This window comes from Penicillium canariense (genome assembly GCF_028826845.1).
Source record: "Penicillium canariense strain IBT 26290 chromosome Unknown utg000008l_segment0_segment0, whole genome shotgun sequence".
Lineage (NCBI taxonomy): Eukaryota > Fungi > Ascomycota > Eurotiomycetes > Eurotiales > Aspergillaceae > Penicillium > Penicillium canariense.
The window spans coordinates 1,532,823-1,548,132 of NW_026622735.1; the positions used below are offsets into that span (position 1 = coordinate 1,532,823).

The window sequence follows — 15,310 nt, forward strand, 5'->3', positions numbered from 1 at the left end:
CTGCGCCCACCGTTGCCAGCAAGGACTCGGGGGAACAGCAGCTTGATGAACAAGCGCACACTGTGAACGATAATGTAGGGCCGCTCGCACACACGAAATCAGACCCGCCGAGGAGGGGGCGGAAAAAGCACTCGCAGGAGGGCCTGAGTCACAGCGCAATGGCTTGAGTTGGGGAGTTTCAGCTTGTTGCTGGCAATGGAGCGCCTGTCGCGATCAGCTATAAAGTCTGCGGTCGACGATCATCCCGTGCAGGGCCATCTAGCGCAACATGGTCTTCTTATCGTACGTGCAGTCCGACGGAAAAAAGAAAAACGCTGATAATGACGTCGGATGAGTCAGCCGCTCAGGCACCAACATCCTGCGGCATGAGGTCGAGTTGCATGTGGCTGATTGGACTGAGTGAAACTCGGCTGATGCGGTCATGGAGAAGTAGAATGGACACGAGATGCGGTGTCAGTGGGTTGTTCCTCGTATTACGTTGCTGCTGGGATACTAAGCCCTGGCACCTTCCACTTTGAGCGAAACGTCATCCCATGTCTCCAGGTACTGTAGACTGTAGATTGCGGTGGGGATGCTGGCAGGATGATCACTGATGCTCTAGGTTGATTTTCAAGTCATACACTATTTTTTCCACGATGTGGAGTCATATAAACACAAACGCTGTGTTGAGGTTGTCTCTTCCATACTGAGACTGCCCGAGCATGAGGTGGATGTTGTGTCTCGATATATAGTCCACAAGTTAAATGTATTTTCAGCTTCAACCACTCAGAGAAAAAATATCTGATTGTCTCTATAACATCGAGGCCGATATATGGCGTCATCTCTATAAACAACCCCAGTAAAATCCATCTTATCTCTTCTTCCCACCCTTTCCTCCTCTCCCCCCGCCGCTACTCTTCTTCCCTTTATCCGCACCACCACCTCCTCCGCCACTGCTACCAGGTGTCATAATGCGCACCTTCCCCACAGGCATGGTATTAATGATCTCCGTCTCCTTCCACCCCTTAATCAACTCGCCCTCTCTAGCCCGCAGCTTCTCCGCATCAGCCCGTGGAATGCCCGCATCTTCCGCATGATCCTTCTTCACCTTGCCCGTCGTAGTCTCCGATACCCACCGCCCAACTATCTCCTTGACAGCCTTGCCCTTCTTCACCGCACCCGGCTGCAGCTTCACCTTGTACTTGTACCGGCCCAGCGCCGCCCATGGCGCGCACACTGCGATCGCAGCAAGGATCTCGTCATCCGGCGTCGGGGTGCCGACCAGCGCGGGCAGCCAGCTGAGATCCGCGGCTTCGGCGGCGGCCATTTCCTCGTTGTAGTCGTCGGCGCCGTCGTCGGCGAATTGGGCCTGGCGCTTGCGCTCTGCTTCCGCAGCGCGCTCATGCTGGGCGCGGCGGCGTGCCTTTTGGGCCTCAGCTTCGCGTTCGCGCTGGGCTTTGGCTTCAGCGGCCTGGGCGGCTTTTGCGGCTTTGCCTTTGCTGGAGCCTAGGAGTCGGAGGGCCAATTCACGTTCCTCATCATCTTGGTGGGCGTATTTGGTGGCGGCGCGCTTGTCTTTGGCTTTCTTGCCACGGGTTGGGGGGATACGGGCTGCAGCGGGCTCTTGCTCGCCGGGCCGGTCGATGGACTTGCCTTGCCGCAAGGCGCGTCGTTCGCGGGCTGTGAGCTGTTCTCTTTCATCCTGGGGAGAAACTGATTCTTGGTTGGCTGTCGATGAGGCCTCTTCGTTTCCCCGTTCGCCCTCGTCACCCTCAGCGGCCTGGTCTTCTGGCACGGACTCCAGCTCTACTTCCTCCTTGGCATCACCCTCACCGTCTGCCTCAGACTCGGGCTCAGACTCAATTACCTGCTGATCTGGACTGACAGGAAGTTGCGCATCGCCGCGTTGGAGTGGGTTTCTGGCAGCCGTCTTATCCTCATCATCTTCTTCCTCATCCCCGGAGCTCTTGTCTTCTTGTAGCTCGGCTTGAGGAGCCTCCTGCTTCATGTCATCCGAACCCACTTCCGCGAGCGCGGTTTCTTCCGTAGCAGGCTCATGCTCAGCATGAGGCGCCTCCTTAACCTCTGCAGCCACACTCTCCACAGGTGCATCTTCCGCCTCGAATCGTTGCTTATGATTCTTCACACTCTCCTGACTAACCTGCCATAAAACAGCGAAACCTAGAACCAGCTGTGAGGGTGCAAGGAAATTTTTCTCGCCCTTCACCTCAAAGCGGCCTGCAGGCAAGATGCCACCGCCCACCTGCGCAGTCTTCGAGACCTGGTTTGCGTGCACCCACCACGCGGACATGACGGCCTTGGAGTCCCAAGCAGTTGATGTCGACACGCACAGATTACCTGCCTGCGAGAGGGTACTGGGAGAAATCGGTGCGTCTGCACTCCCGGAGCGGTTCTTCACTACAATGGGAAGGGCGCCTTCGAGGTCAGCGTGAATAAAGATGTCGCCTTTGTTAAGATAGCGGCGGTAGAGGATTTCGCTTTGCAGGGCGTCGCGGGCTCTGGAAATATGTTAGAATCATCTCAAATCCATGAGGGCTGAGTGGAATGCATACCCAAGCACTAAGTAGCCTTCGGAGGAGATGAAGAAGATGAACTTCTCGAACCAGAAGGGCACGCGGGCCTGGCGCAAAACTTGCTTCTCCTGCTTCAGGCTTTTCTTGAGATCGGCTGTTACCTTCTTCTCGTGGCTCTTGAGAGCTTTGGTGGAAGACTGGGCGGTCCGCTGCTGCTTCTCAGACGCCTGCTTCTTCTGGTCGTAGTACTGCGAAGCGTTCGCCCAAGGCGTCTGGCCAAGATCAATGTCGATAGATAACAATCTCGACGTCGCGGCTGCACGCTGCTGCAACTCCCATTCTTCGCTTTCTGAGTCAGAATCCGATTCATCGCCGGAGGCAAGCTCTTCCTCGTCCTCGTCCTCGTCACCAGCCTCTCCGAGCAAAAGAGTGACTGTGTTCTCGTAGAGTTTCAGAGGGAGTTTGATGATCTGAGCTACCGGGTTCCCTCGGCCCTGTTCCATCTCGATCAGACGCGCGATTTCGCCCCAGTCCATTCCTTGCGCTACCAGGCCGTTCACAGCATCCATTGCCTCCTGGACCCGGTACATGTTGTCTTGAATGGCAGCAGCCTTGCGGATATGAAGCTCCTGTACATCCTTCAGAGCATCAATGCGCTTCTTATGCTCCTCTCGAACGGAGTCCAGCTTGCGCTTGGCTGCCTCTTCTCTCTCCGTTAGTCGGGACTCCAGTCGCTGCGACTCCAGAGATGAGAAGTACTCGTCGACCGTGGCATTAAAACGCTCGAACTCCAAGATCGAGATCCCCGGCTTGCCTTCAAACTGCCGCGGCTTGAAGGGGTGGAAGTCCTCGTACAGAAGGCCTGGTGTCTTCGAGGAACTCTCACCATCAGCGGATGATCGCTTGTCTTCCTTTGCGATAATATAGCCTGGATGGATATCGCCAACGCTGAAGCTGTTCGAGACCAGCTGGGCCTCCTCGAGCACGCTCCTGACCGTCTGTAAAGCGCGTTCATCGCTTAAAACCTGATCAAGCGGCGTCGCTGAATCAAACTCCTTTACGGCAAAAGCATGATCCAGTAGAAGCGGTGGATACTCTGGGAAGCCCTGAGAAAGAGCTTTTCGAAGCACATCCGTGTTTTTCTTCTTCGACTTCTTCGGCGCGCTATCCCCCTTCGCGAAAAGCGCCTTTGCCTTCTCTAGCGTTTCCTTCACGCGTTCGTCCGTGATATCCGGAACACCCTCATAATTCTGCTTGTTGGTTACTGTATACTTCAATCCCACCTTCGTTTCTTCCCCCTCACCAGCAGCGACCTGTCGGAACAGCGCGATGATGGTATACTCGCGGTCAGTGACGATGATGTTGCCTCCCGCGAAGAACTCGAGGAACATGTGGTGTGTGCCATCACTGAAACAGATATCGATGATCCGGTCGGTGCCAATTTGCGTAATCCCAGTGATGCGCCGTGACTTGAGGTACTTGCGCATGCGGGTTACGAAGGGTGAGGGGGCGGACGCCGCGGTGCGAGAGTATTGTGTGACATGCGTGCGGAAGCCGGAGTCGACGATGAGTTGGCGCCGGTGGTCTGGCTTAGCGAGCTTGAAGAGAAAGATGCGCTGTGGACGCTGTTAGTAAGTGATTTACCTCAAAGCGGTGTTTCGCGGAGTGATTGGGTCTTACGGAGGAGAGGTCGTAGATGTTGGACACGCGGAGGTTGACCAACTCCGCGGCCAGCTCCTGTGTGATGACCTGGAACGCTGGTGAGCTTTCTCTCTGTGAGCATGCGGGCACTGATTTGGAGGTGTTACCTTGACGTCTAGCGACGAGAATCTCTGCTTCATCGTGGGCGCAGGAGTTGGAGAAAGAAAGGAATTTTCGAGTGTGACGTATGCGGGGCAGGAACCGAGTCGGAGTCGGGCTCCTTTCTCGGACATGCGATTACCCACCTAGTGAGTAAGGAGAGCATCCGCCCAGTGATTCGGACTTCAGAAGACCATCCAGAGACAATATACACAAATTTGGATGACTATCTACACTGGTATAGTATTATGGGATCGTCTTTTTTCATTGCAGTCATCGGCGTTTGCGCCAGTATTACCACGCAGCCCCAACTATGTGGCCGCAGCCCCCCTACCTCAACGGGCAAGGTTTTTGATGGAACAAAATGCACAGAGAAAAGCATGCGAAAGATCTATGAGAAACCAGCAGCCCCAGGAATAGCCAACTAGGGCCAATAAATGAAAAACCATATCACGCCAGGACCAGCCAGGAAGAACTCGGAAAAAAAAGAAGAAAAACAGAGGCAATGCTCCAAGGCAGGCGAAAAAGACATGTCACACACAACTAGCAGGCTACTGCCCCAATAATGGGAATATGAGATCAAATGAGGCCGGCGGTATGCATTTACATGTGCCGCAGACCCTCTGCTAGGCGCCGCTTGCCGAACTCCCAGGCGTTCATCAGGCCCTGCTCGGTCAAGTCGATGTTCTTCATGTTCGGCGCATCGGCAGCGGGTGCGCGGCTGACCCGAGAGGCGATCATGACGGGGTCGGTCTCGAGGATAATGCCGTCATCAATGATCTCGTCGATGGTGAGGGAGACAAGGTCATAGTTCTCGACGATAGTGCGCTTGTCGGTAGCGCCCCTAGAAGACACCCCCGTTAGATTTGAATTTGGAACAAACATCTCCCCCATATTTCAAATCAGGCCCAAAAAGAAGACATACTTGAATAGAATGCCTAGCGCATCCCGCAAAGACAGCACAACATTGTACAGCAGCACCTCGTTTTCGTCTGCGCTCCCAACAACGTAGAGCATCACGTCGCTCTCCATTTTGAACACAACAATACGGTTGTCGTACAGGATCACATCACTGGTTGACTTATTTGTCTTCTCGAGCAGGCCCTTCTCAAAGCTCCGTTGCTCCTTGACTGTCGGGTATGGGTTGGCACCGGGGAAGTCTGTCGAGTTGGGTGCAGTGCCGGTGGGGGGATGCGGTGCGGAGTAGTACTTGGTGAAGATGCGGGATCCATCGTCAGCCGACATGACGAGGACCGCATTCACGGAGAAGAGAGATAGAGGGCCAGGCATGGTGGGTTTAGGTGTGGTGGTTGTGCAATTGGAGGGGGTTCTTGGTTGTTGATGCGAGCTGGTGCCAGTCTGGCCGCTGGCGGACAACGCACTAATGTTGTTCCGCGGGAAGTCCTTCAGCAACAATACACCGTTCAATGGACCACCGCAGATTTGAATTATGGTAGGTGGTAATAGGATAAAATTATGAACCGGCATTTCATGTAAAGATATGTGATTAATTTATTCAGCACAGATAAAGTGACGGGGTATACTATCTACATTTGAACGGAAATCATAAAAAGGGGCGAAATACAACGTGCGGATCTCAAACCATTTCAAAAATAAGACAGGAATTGAAAGTCCATCACAATCCTCCAGGGAAGAAATGACAGAAACAACCGGGAACAGAAAGCCTTTACATGACCAAGGGGTGAATAAGATAGAGAAGGGATATTTCGAATTCATAGTGTGTAGATCACTCAGTACCCTCACTCGAGTTCGAGCCATGCATTCCAAGACATGAGGCGTTATGTGCATCACAAAGCAACGGGGTATGATAAATGGTAAAGACAGGTTCGATATCACATCAAGTCATCCAGTCCGGGCTAGGGCCACGCGGTTTGCAGCTTTGAACCAATGGGTCTTTCTGATACAAAGTCTAGGACTGCGGCTGCGGCTGCGGCTGCGGCTGCTGTTGCTGTTCATCCGGGTTGGTAGGACGGTTGAACCAGCCTGGGATCCAGCTCGCACGGTTGGCTTTCTTGCGCGCGGCCTCCTCTTCCTCTAGCTTGGCAGCATCGCTCACCAGACGCAGAGGACGCAGCTTATTCTGTGTCATCACTGCGCCGGTGTAGTTGTTCATGCCGCTGCTGGAGCGAGGCGGGCTGGATGTTGCACCCATGGAGCTGGTATCGCCATGGATATCGCTGGTCACGCTGGGAGAGCTGCTGCGCCCAGCCCGATCAGGTTGACTAGACATTGAGGGTGCACGGCTGGAGATGTAGCTGGCGGCGCCAGAGAACATGCTCTGGCGCGAGCCGGGGCCCATTGCAGTTGGGCTCATCGGCCCGCCCGAGTTGCGGCCACGATACATCTGGCCGACGACCGAGGCGGCATTCGGATCCACCTGCTCCGAGCGGGTGCGGCGATGATTAGCACGCACGGACTGGGCTCTGAGCGGGATACTTGGCGCCGTATCCGGATTCTCGTTCGCAGTAGTGTGGGGGATTGTGGGAGGGGGCATCATGCTGGTTGGGCGAGATCGGGGCTGGGAGCGAGGAGGACCCGAGACCACTGACTTCGCCCGCTGCAGGAGGGATTGGGCTGGTGCGTCATCCTTCTCGGGCGGCGTAGGAGGCAGCTCTTTGTCCCCTGCCGCAGTGCCAGGCTTGGACCCGGCTTCATCGTCATTCCGGTCAAGAACGTGCTCGAAGCCATCATGCTGAAGGACACGGCTGATGATGCGCTCAATATATAGCGTCAACGCCTTGTTCTGGTCTCTCAGAGTCTTGGCCTCGGAGTCCACCTTGCGGCCGGGATCAGTTTCTGGCGCTTCATCAACAGACTCAAGCTCATCCGCGAGAGAACCTAGACCACCGCTAGACTGCTTATCGGGATGAGCATGCTGCATGAAGTCACCCTTGGTGAAGTCACCGGTGAGAGTCTTCTCGCTGAGTAAGAGTTGGTAGCTTTCGTTGTCTTCCATGAGACGGGCATTCGCCATCCGAGCCTCCAAAAGCTCCTTCTCCAACTCGCGCTGCCGGCCTCCACCTTTGTTCTCCATCTCCACCAACTTGATCTGGGACTCAGCCAACTCGAGCCGCAAGGACTCAATGAGCTTGTCTTTCTGGAGGAGAAGATTTGAGTTATTCCGGGAGGGGCTTCGCTCGAGTTGCGACGATGGAGCGAACTGGCCATCGACATCGGGAGAGGCTCTGTTGCGGAAGCTGGCTGTTAAGGAAAGTTAGCATAAAGCACTTTAGCGACGTCGCAAGTAAGAATTCGTACAAGATCTAGAAATCTGGCGTTCGCTCTCTGCGTTCATGGGTATGCTCTTCTGCGCCACTGAGTCCTTCAACCGCTGGATGGTTGCCTGCAACTCTTCCTCACGGCTGGTCTGCTGCTCCTTCTCCTGCAGCATCGCATTCCGCTCTAGCTCATGGTTCTGCTCGAGATCCCGGATCTGACGAGCCTGATCCCGAATTTCGCCATCCAGCCTCTCCAGCCGAGTATCTTTCTCGTGGGCTTGGTCCTCCAACTTTCCTTGCTCGCTAACCGCTTCATCTAGGCGCATTTGCAAGACACCGAGTTGTTTCTGATATTGTTCGGAGGCCGTCTCGGCCTTCTGCAGCTGCTCTCGGAGCTCCTCGATCAGGGCGGCATTCTGGGCCCGCGCCTCCTCCTCGGAGGGGTCGTTATTGATCCGCGGGACGTTGGACATACTCAGATTGGACCGGCCAGGTTTTCGTGCAGCGGCGCGCGCAGAGACGGGAGTGGAACCTCTTAAGGAGGGGGAGCGGTTGAGGCCGTTGGTCGCAGCGCTGGGTGAGCGTGCATGTCCTCGTGTGGTGGACCCGTTGGTCGAGGGCGGATCTGCGGCCACTGATTTGCTGGGACTGACGGGGGTTCCAGGCTTGCGAGGCGTTGCTGACATGGTGCAGAGTCCCGGGGCCAGTGGGGGCCGAGGACTGTATATAAAAAGCAGGGAATTCAACACTCTGTGACTGAGCTTTGGGTTCGAAACTAGACTATCGTCCGGGGTGGATGAAAAGGGTGAAAGAGTGGTGGTCGTGGTCAATTGGGGGAAGCGGTCAACCAAGGCGAGTGGGCCGTCTTGGGTTTAGGTCGTCTCGGGGGAGATGGGAGATTGGCCACGGGAATTGTTGCTGAGCGCTGTCAGAGATTGATTGTGTGCCACATGGCGGGTGGAAGCCTAAGAATCATTCCAAGCCAGTGCGTCATTCGCCGTGTGCAATCTGCAATGGAGGGAGAAAGGGAAGAGGAATGGGGAGATGGGATGCTTGCAGAGTCCGGAGACGACCTCTTTATTTTGCTGCGAAATGCGGGCGGGATCTCCTTACTCTGTATCTAAAAATACCAGAGCAGCCATTTTGGGGGCGTTGGGGGCTGGATACGAGGCTGGATGGAATAGACGAAACAGAAGCAAGGGAAAGACGCGATAGAACGAAGTAGAAAAACGGATTTCATACGAGAACAAAGAGAAGCGTGAGGTGACCGAGGTGAATGTTGATATGCGTCGAGGACAACCCGCGAACAGCCTGGTGCAGGCCTGATGCTGCAGGCCATCGCGTAACTGTGACTACTGTATGGAGTAACGCACGTGAAATTACACGCAGGACCACTGCGGCCTGAGGCAGGATATTTCCGTTTTGGTCTTAGGCCTTCTGAAGTGAAACACTCGTACAGAAGATCATGTGATCGATAGATCAATGACATAAGCAAGGGCCTCACTTCCGGAGCGGAACAACCTGATACTCCGCGGCCGCCCGCACAATTCTTGGGTTTTGCTTCAGAGCGGAAGTCTCGTATCCTCTACTATCCACACCGGCCGGAGCGCATCTTTCCATCTACTCCTCCACATCTCCTCGAAGTCCATTTAGAACTTCACAGCGCAACGATGGCCCCCACCAAGAAGTCCAAGAAGGGTTCCGACAACGTGAGTGAACTCTAACCACCGATCGCTCGTGCCGCCTAGTAAGCAGTCGCTAACGCCCAATTCCAGCTCAACTCCAGGCTCGCCCTGGTGATGAAGTCCGGTAAGGTCACCCTGGGTGCTAAGTCTACCATGAAGACTCTGCGCTCCGGCAAGGCCAAGCTGGTCATCATCGCTGCCAACACCCCCCCCTCTCCGCAAGTCTGAGCTCGAGTACTACGCCATGCTGGCCAAGACTCCCGTCCACCACTTCTCTGGCAACAACGTGAGTGACACTACACCCTGCGCCAAGATAAGGCAACAAATTGCCAGACCAGGACAATACGCTAACTCCCGTAACAGATCGAGCTCGGTACCGCCTGCGGTAAGCTCTTCCGTTGCGCCACCATGGCCGTCCTCGACGCCGGTGACTCCGACATCCTCACTGGCACCCAGTAAATGGGTGGTCATGGAGACGGAGATTGGGGAGTCAGATGTCTGTATCTGTTGTTGGAGTGGTGTGGTGTAACCGCCTGATCGCCTCGCGGAGGAATCACGGCCAACCTACGAATAGTTATGAACTACGAGCTCCAAAAAAGAAAAGCCGGAAACCGGGCATCTACCAATCCAGCGGACGAGAACTTTTGTCGATGTGATTTATAAGTAGCAGCCTCCTGTAAGGGTTTCTTCAGCCTGCTGTAGAGGCGTACCGTAAGCGCTAAGAATGGACGAGGGATGAGCAACCTATCAACCCTCTCCATCGACACGTTTGCTAGTCATTATGACTCCACTGAACGACCGAAAGTCGCCCAGCTCGCCCAAAGTAGCCATAACCGGCTGTGAGAGATCAGAGTGGAGCCTCGCAGAATACGCTGGTTGGCCCACTGATTAGGGCTTAGGGCTTCGCCACTCTACCGCTGCTTGGAAATCAAACAATCCCGTGACCCGCCCGTTTACCTTCTTTTTCCCCTTCGATCCCTCGACACCCACCGACCGACAACCACACCTAGTTCGCAGGAAGTGCATTTCGCCAATTTCCAGCACTCACCATGGCTCGCCGTCCCGCTCGTTGCTACCGCTACTGCAAGAACAAGGTGCGTCGCCGATCTCGATCTGCCTGGTGATTTTTTTTTGTGTGCGGGAAACTGGTTGTGCGGAGAGGCAGGCCGCATGAGGCACCACGCTCGCGATCATCCATGAGAGCGCCGTCGGGGTGCTGAATGCTGGGAAATACCTGCTGTGGAACAAGTGCTGGGATTTTTGGGAGCATTCTTCGAGCTCTTTTGCTGCAGTCGAAATGGGGGGACATGAAATCATGCATGGCTTGGCAAAGATCGGTTCACTGACATCCTCTTCTCTCCACAGCCGTACCCCAAGTCGCGCTTCAACCGTGGTGTTCCCGACCCTAAGATCCGCATCTTCGATCTGGGCCGTAAGAAGGCCAACGTTGATGACTTCCCCACCTGCGTGCACATGGTCTCCAACGAGTATGAGCAGCTGTCCTCCGAGGCCCTCGAGGCCGCTCGTATTTCCGCCAACAAGTACGTTGTTCATCCTCCCTTCGCTCGCCGACTTGCCGAGCCGATCGATATCACTCAACTGGAGCCTCCCAATCTAACCCTCTCTTGCTTAGGTACCTTGTGAAGATCGCCGGTAAGGAAGGTTTCCACATGCGTATTCGCGTGCACCCCTTCCACGTCATCCGTATCAACAAGATGCTGTCGTGTGCTGGTGCCGATCGTCTGCAGACCGGTATGCGTGGCGCTTTCGGTAAGCCCCAGGGTACCGTCGCCCGTGTGAACATCGGCCAGATCATCATGTCCGTCCGCACCCGTGACGCCCACCGCGCCACCGCCATCGAGGCTCTGCGCCGCTCCATGTACAAGTTCCCCGGCCGCCAAAAGATCATTGTCTCCAAGAACTGGGGTTTCACCCCCGTCCGCCGCGAGGAGTACGTCCAGCTCCGCCAGGAGGGCAAGCTCAAGCAGGATGGTGCCTACGTCCAGTTCCTGCGTGGCCACGGCCTGATCTCGGAGAACATGCGCCGCTTCCCCGACGCTTACGAGAACGTGTCTCAGGAGGCTTAGATGAAGGTTGTTTGGGTTTGATCCAGAATATGAACTCAAGAACGAAAAAATATTAAGTTCGGATGTTACTCTTAAAACCTTAGTCCTCTTTCCCTGTTACATTTTCTTTTTCCCGACCTACCTAGCTTGATATCTCTCAGTCTCGTGCAAATGGAGTTTGTTCCATGGGTTCAAAATAAGCTTTCCGTGACTGTCGTGCCTGTAGTGAGAAAAGCGTATAGTGAGAAGAGCGTATATCCCTTTAAAGTAACCAGCTGGTAGCTCTATCCTAGGAGCTGGCACCTCCGCTCTGCCTCTACCTAAGCTCCTATTGAATATTTAAATCGGATGATCAGAGCCTGTCCTGGTCTAGAATCGTGAGGTTCGCGCTAGCCATGCATGCACCATCTGTCGAATGGAACCTGTCGAGCCCGCCTTGAAGACCCTCTTATCTAAGAGCACGTCTCTCCATTGCACAGTGAAAGCAAGCAGATAGGAAACTTGGAATTTCTGTTTTAATTTTAATTTTTCGATTTCAGATGTCCGGACATCATTTGACCATCTGGTGATCTCATTATTTGCCCAAATGGGGCGGGCTCCACAGGGAAGTTGAGTCTCCAGAAATAAAATATTCCTCAATAAACATTATATCCAATATCTTGCGAAAACACTGTACCACACCAGTAAACCCAGCACGCAATTATTCTTCCGCCGGCGTTCCACATCGCTCTTTATGTAGGTCCAGTGCCTCTGCTCACGTTCAAACCGTTAGTGGGGGGTCAAAACACATATCTGCGGGACAAGGCTGATCATACTTTCTGCATCCTCTGGTGTACAATCAATCTTCAGACACATCTGCATGTTATCCTTAAATGCTACACTGGGGCAAGTGCAGTCCGTGTCGTACTGGGAGATGCAACCAGCGACCATAGCACTCTCATTGAGACAATGGTTCTAGCGCCGATGATATGGTTAGTATACAGGCTGGATGGTGGATCGACTCGAGAATATGTACCAAGCATGGACTGATACACTCATTTGTGATACCGATTTCAGCGGCGCTCATGGTCAGGAAGGCTGCCAGGGGGAGGAAGATAGACAACTTCATTTTGACGTATGTATGGGTGGGGGGGGGGGGGATTTTGATGGTAGAGGATTTGAGGCGTGGAGAATAGAGAGGGGGAGTGGAGTAAGTCCAGGAACTCAAGAGGGGAATTTTGCATGGATAAATACTCTCCTTGAATGAACATTTCTGTGGATATTATGATAAACAAAACGCTGATGCCCTGGTGATGTGCAGAATGAGATCGCCGCAAGGAATGTGGTGGCTGAGCCAGAGTCCAACTCCCAGAAAATGTGGATTGTAATCTGCTAACAAGGAACGAAGGTAACCAGTCTGATCTTGTTTGGGCTCGCTAGGGCGTAATTGATAGTACAGCGATCCAAATGGAAGATTGAAAGGCTTTTCCCTCTTGTCATTCCAACTAGGTATTCCTTCACCACAACCACGATTCTGCGACGGCACGATGTTTTTTGCGTTCTATCCTGCTTTTCACTAACCCGATGTGGTCTCCCGGGGAATTCAGTTGTATCAAGGGGCATCCTCCAAACAAGAATTGAGAGAGGGTCAGTTCTCGCATACATTGAATCTCGACCACACTATCAAGCCAAGGAGAATGCAGACGACAGCTTACCATTTCCATGGCCTTCGACCACATTATGTATCCAATGAACATCAAAAGAATACTGGAATGCTAATAAAGGATGCCATGGACGACTGGTGGTTGAATGGAGTCCTAAAGACCATAAATCCCCAAATCCGCAGCAGGAAGATAATGAATAATTTGCCCTAGTAAATGAAGACGTGGCCAGGCGCGGCAACCGAAAAGGTTCTGATATTGATGTCCTCCTTCCTGGCGGCCGCGTGGACTCTGAGCTGTACGAAGGTAATTATATCATAGCCCAGAAAATGTAAGCCACTGTACCCCCAAAGGAGGTGAAGTAGGAGAAGAGGCTCCTACCTAGCGGCTGTTTGGAATGACACCAGACCAAGGAAACCCCACATATTTGAAAAGGCGATAGCGACATATAGGACTGAGAAACAGGGTAGTCCTTCCCTGAATGTAGTATCTGTTCTACGTGCGCTATTATGTGTCTCCTTTCACCATCGAGGATGATAGAGCTCTTACGAGGGGCCAATTATTACAACCAAGGTACTTGTGTAGGAATAAAGTTATCAACCCTATGTGGTATGGGTAAACTGCTTGTAGGTTGAAAGATATGTATTCGCTCGCTTGGTGCCTTTTTTATGTAGATATGTAGAACGCCTAACTATGACACCATGAGGGGTGCTTTCAATATTGCAGCTTTATCTCTGCCTTCAAGTCTAGTCAATAACTTATAAGAAACGTAATGAAAGGTAGATAAAAGGTAGATAAAAGGTAGATAAAAGGTAGATAAAAGGTAGATAAAAGATAGATGAATGATAGATAAAAGATAAAAGAAGCTAGGGGTAAATAGAGGCAATATGTACGCTATAAGGTAGAGTTGCTAGGTAAGATAAAGGTGCATTATTCTAAATATATGAAGCAACTAGCTATCTCAGAGGGAAACTTGTGACTTACCAGGCAGCAGCCCTCATAATTGACAACAGAGCCATGATTTTCGATAAGAATAAAAGGAAGAAGAAGAGTAATAGAAGGTAACCTAGGAGTTCCTTATGCCTGGTCTTCTTGCATGCCTCCACGAAAGCACCTTTCTTGCTCCTCACCCCTTCATCATGAGCCGCTCGATTCCCCAGCCATGCGTGATAGATGAACCGGTACCAAGCCATTTTCTTGCCGGCCATGGCCTTCACCTGCTGCTCGATCAGTTCCCAGGATTGATGGTTTTCCACTAAAGCAAGCGTGAGATATTGCAGAGGCTTGACATAAGGTCGCTTTATCCCAATAGGAGTTGTATTGATTTTGTGCATTAGAAGCAGGTGCCATGTTTTCATGATCATCGTTTTGTCGGACATGTTAACAAGTGACTGCTTCGGCTCAATATCGAAGATGGATGGAAACTGGAGCCCAGTTTGCTTTCTGAGGTACTCGGCCTCATGCATAGGCCCGAGTCTGTATGCGGTGATCTCCGTCAACTCCTGCATATCTTGTCCGGATAGCTGGCTGCCTTGAGAACCCGGCGTAGACAACCGTGCAAGCTGATGTTCGGAGCACCATTGCCGGCGCCGGGGTGAGAGGCAAAATACTCTTGGGCGAGGTACTGTAGGCGTTTGAGTCGCCGTCCACCCGATCTAGCCAACTGTCTATTTGCCGGGCAGGTGGTCCCGGTCTGGCGGCCTTTGACATTCACCTCGGAAAAATCAGCCGGGCGGATGGTGGAGGCCATTGCGAAGCATCCAGGTTAGGATCCTGGTTGGATGGAAATAGGAGTGGTGGATAGAAACAGGAGTGGTGGTCAGGCGAAGTTGTGATTTGATGATGGACCATTCGACTGTTGTGCAATTTCCGACCCTAGTCAGATAGCCGTGCCCACAAGATTGCTAGGACACTGGTAACATCCGAAGAACTGATGAGGTCGATGAAAGATGCTCCATTAGAATCTACCAAATAACTAGACTAAAGGGACTGGTCAGTGACCAAGTCGCCGAACACTAAAGCAGAAAGGTGCAGGTCATCATGACCGAGGCTATGAGTGCCATGACTATAATAAACACATCACTGAGGGAAGAACTAACCATGCCCTCAATCCCGAGTCTCTGGATTTCCTACACCAGTTTTCCATTTGGGCTTGGAACACCACCTTCTTCGTTCTCTCCGTACTCACAACTCTCGAAGTAAGATTCTACGGAGAGAACAAGTACTATTTGGACATGTTCAAGCTTCTGTCACTAGTCGTTCCTTATCTATCTCTATAATTGCCGATGTTGGTGCTTTGGTGGAAGAATACGCAGGTGAATGTGGGCACGAGGAAGAATGTCACGCAGCAGCATTATGGGGATGCAA

General features: G+C 52.9%; 7 protein-coding genes across 7 annotated transcripts; 2 read left to right on the top strand and 5 right to left on the bottom strand.

The window, feature by feature from the left end:
* Positions 1-850: 850 nt before the first annotated feature.
* Positions 851-4,354, bottom strand: N7482_010496 (putative DUF814 domain protein; the record flags this gene model as incomplete). Its single annotated transcript, XM_056692620.1, has 4 exons — positions 851-2,498; positions 2,553-4,129; positions 4,194-4,262; positions 4,322-4,354. The coding sequence occupies 4 exons, from the start codon at positions 4,352-4,354 to the stop codon at positions 851-853; spliced, it is 3,327 nt and encodes a 1,108-aa protein (XP_056538577.1).
* Positions 4,355-4,916: 562 nt separating this feature from the next.
* N7482_010497 (coatomer subunit zeta) lies at positions 4,917-5,603 on the bottom strand (the record flags this gene model as incomplete). The annotated part of the gene is made up of 2 exons (XM_056692621.1): positions 4,917-5,157; positions 5,239-5,603. 2 exons carry the CDS (start codon positions 5,601-5,603, stop codon positions 4,917-4,919), a joined length of 606 nt encoding a protein of 201 aa, XP_056538578.1.
* A 640-nt stretch (positions 5,604-6,243) lies between these two features.
* Positions 6,244-8,238, bottom strand: N7482_010498 (uncharacterized protein; the record flags this gene model as incomplete). The annotated part of the gene is made up of 2 exons (XM_056692622.1): positions 6,244-7,535; positions 7,593-8,238. The coding sequence occupies 2 exons, from the start codon at positions 8,236-8,238 to the stop codon at positions 6,244-6,246; spliced, it is 1,938 nt and encodes a 645-aa protein (XP_056538579.1).
* A 984-nt stretch (positions 8,239-9,222) lies between these two features.
* N7482_010499 (60S ribosomal protein eL30) lies at positions 9,223-9,696 on the top strand (the record flags this gene model as incomplete). The annotated part of the gene is made up of 3 exons (XM_056692623.1): positions 9,223-9,261; positions 9,328-9,459; positions 9,601-9,696. The coding sequence occupies 3 exons, from the start codon at positions 9,223-9,225 to the stop codon at positions 9,694-9,696; spliced, it is 267 nt and encodes an 88-aa protein (XP_056538580.1).
* Positions 9,697-10,286: 590 nt separating this feature from the next.
* On the top strand, positions 10,287-11,324 carry N7482_010500 (60S ribosomal protein uL16; the record flags this gene model as incomplete). Its single annotated transcript, XM_056692624.1, has 3 exons — positions 10,287-10,331; positions 10,603-10,778; positions 10,871-11,324. The coding sequence occupies 3 exons, from the start codon at positions 10,287-10,289 to the stop codon at positions 11,322-11,324; spliced, it is 675 nt and encodes a 224-aa protein (XP_056538581.1).
* A 679-nt stretch (positions 11,325-12,003) lies between these two features.
* N7482_010501 (uncharacterized protein) lies at positions 12,004-12,411 on the bottom strand (the record flags this gene model as incomplete). Its single annotated transcript, XM_056692625.1, has 3 exons — positions 12,004-12,053; positions 12,119-12,257; positions 12,319-12,411. 3 exons carry the CDS (start codon positions 12,409-12,411, stop codon positions 12,004-12,006), a joined length of 282 nt encoding a protein of 93 aa, XP_056538582.1.
* A 1,512-nt stretch (positions 12,412-13,923) lies between these two features.
* N7482_010502 (uncharacterized protein) lies at positions 13,924-14,451 on the bottom strand (the record flags this gene model as incomplete). The annotated part of the gene is made up of 1 exon (XM_056692626.1): positions 13,924-14,451. One exon carries the CDS (start codon positions 14,449-14,451, stop codon positions 13,924-13,926), a length of 528 nt encoding a protein of 175 aa, XP_056538583.1.
* Between the last annotated feature and the right edge of the window lie 859 nt (positions 14,452-15,310).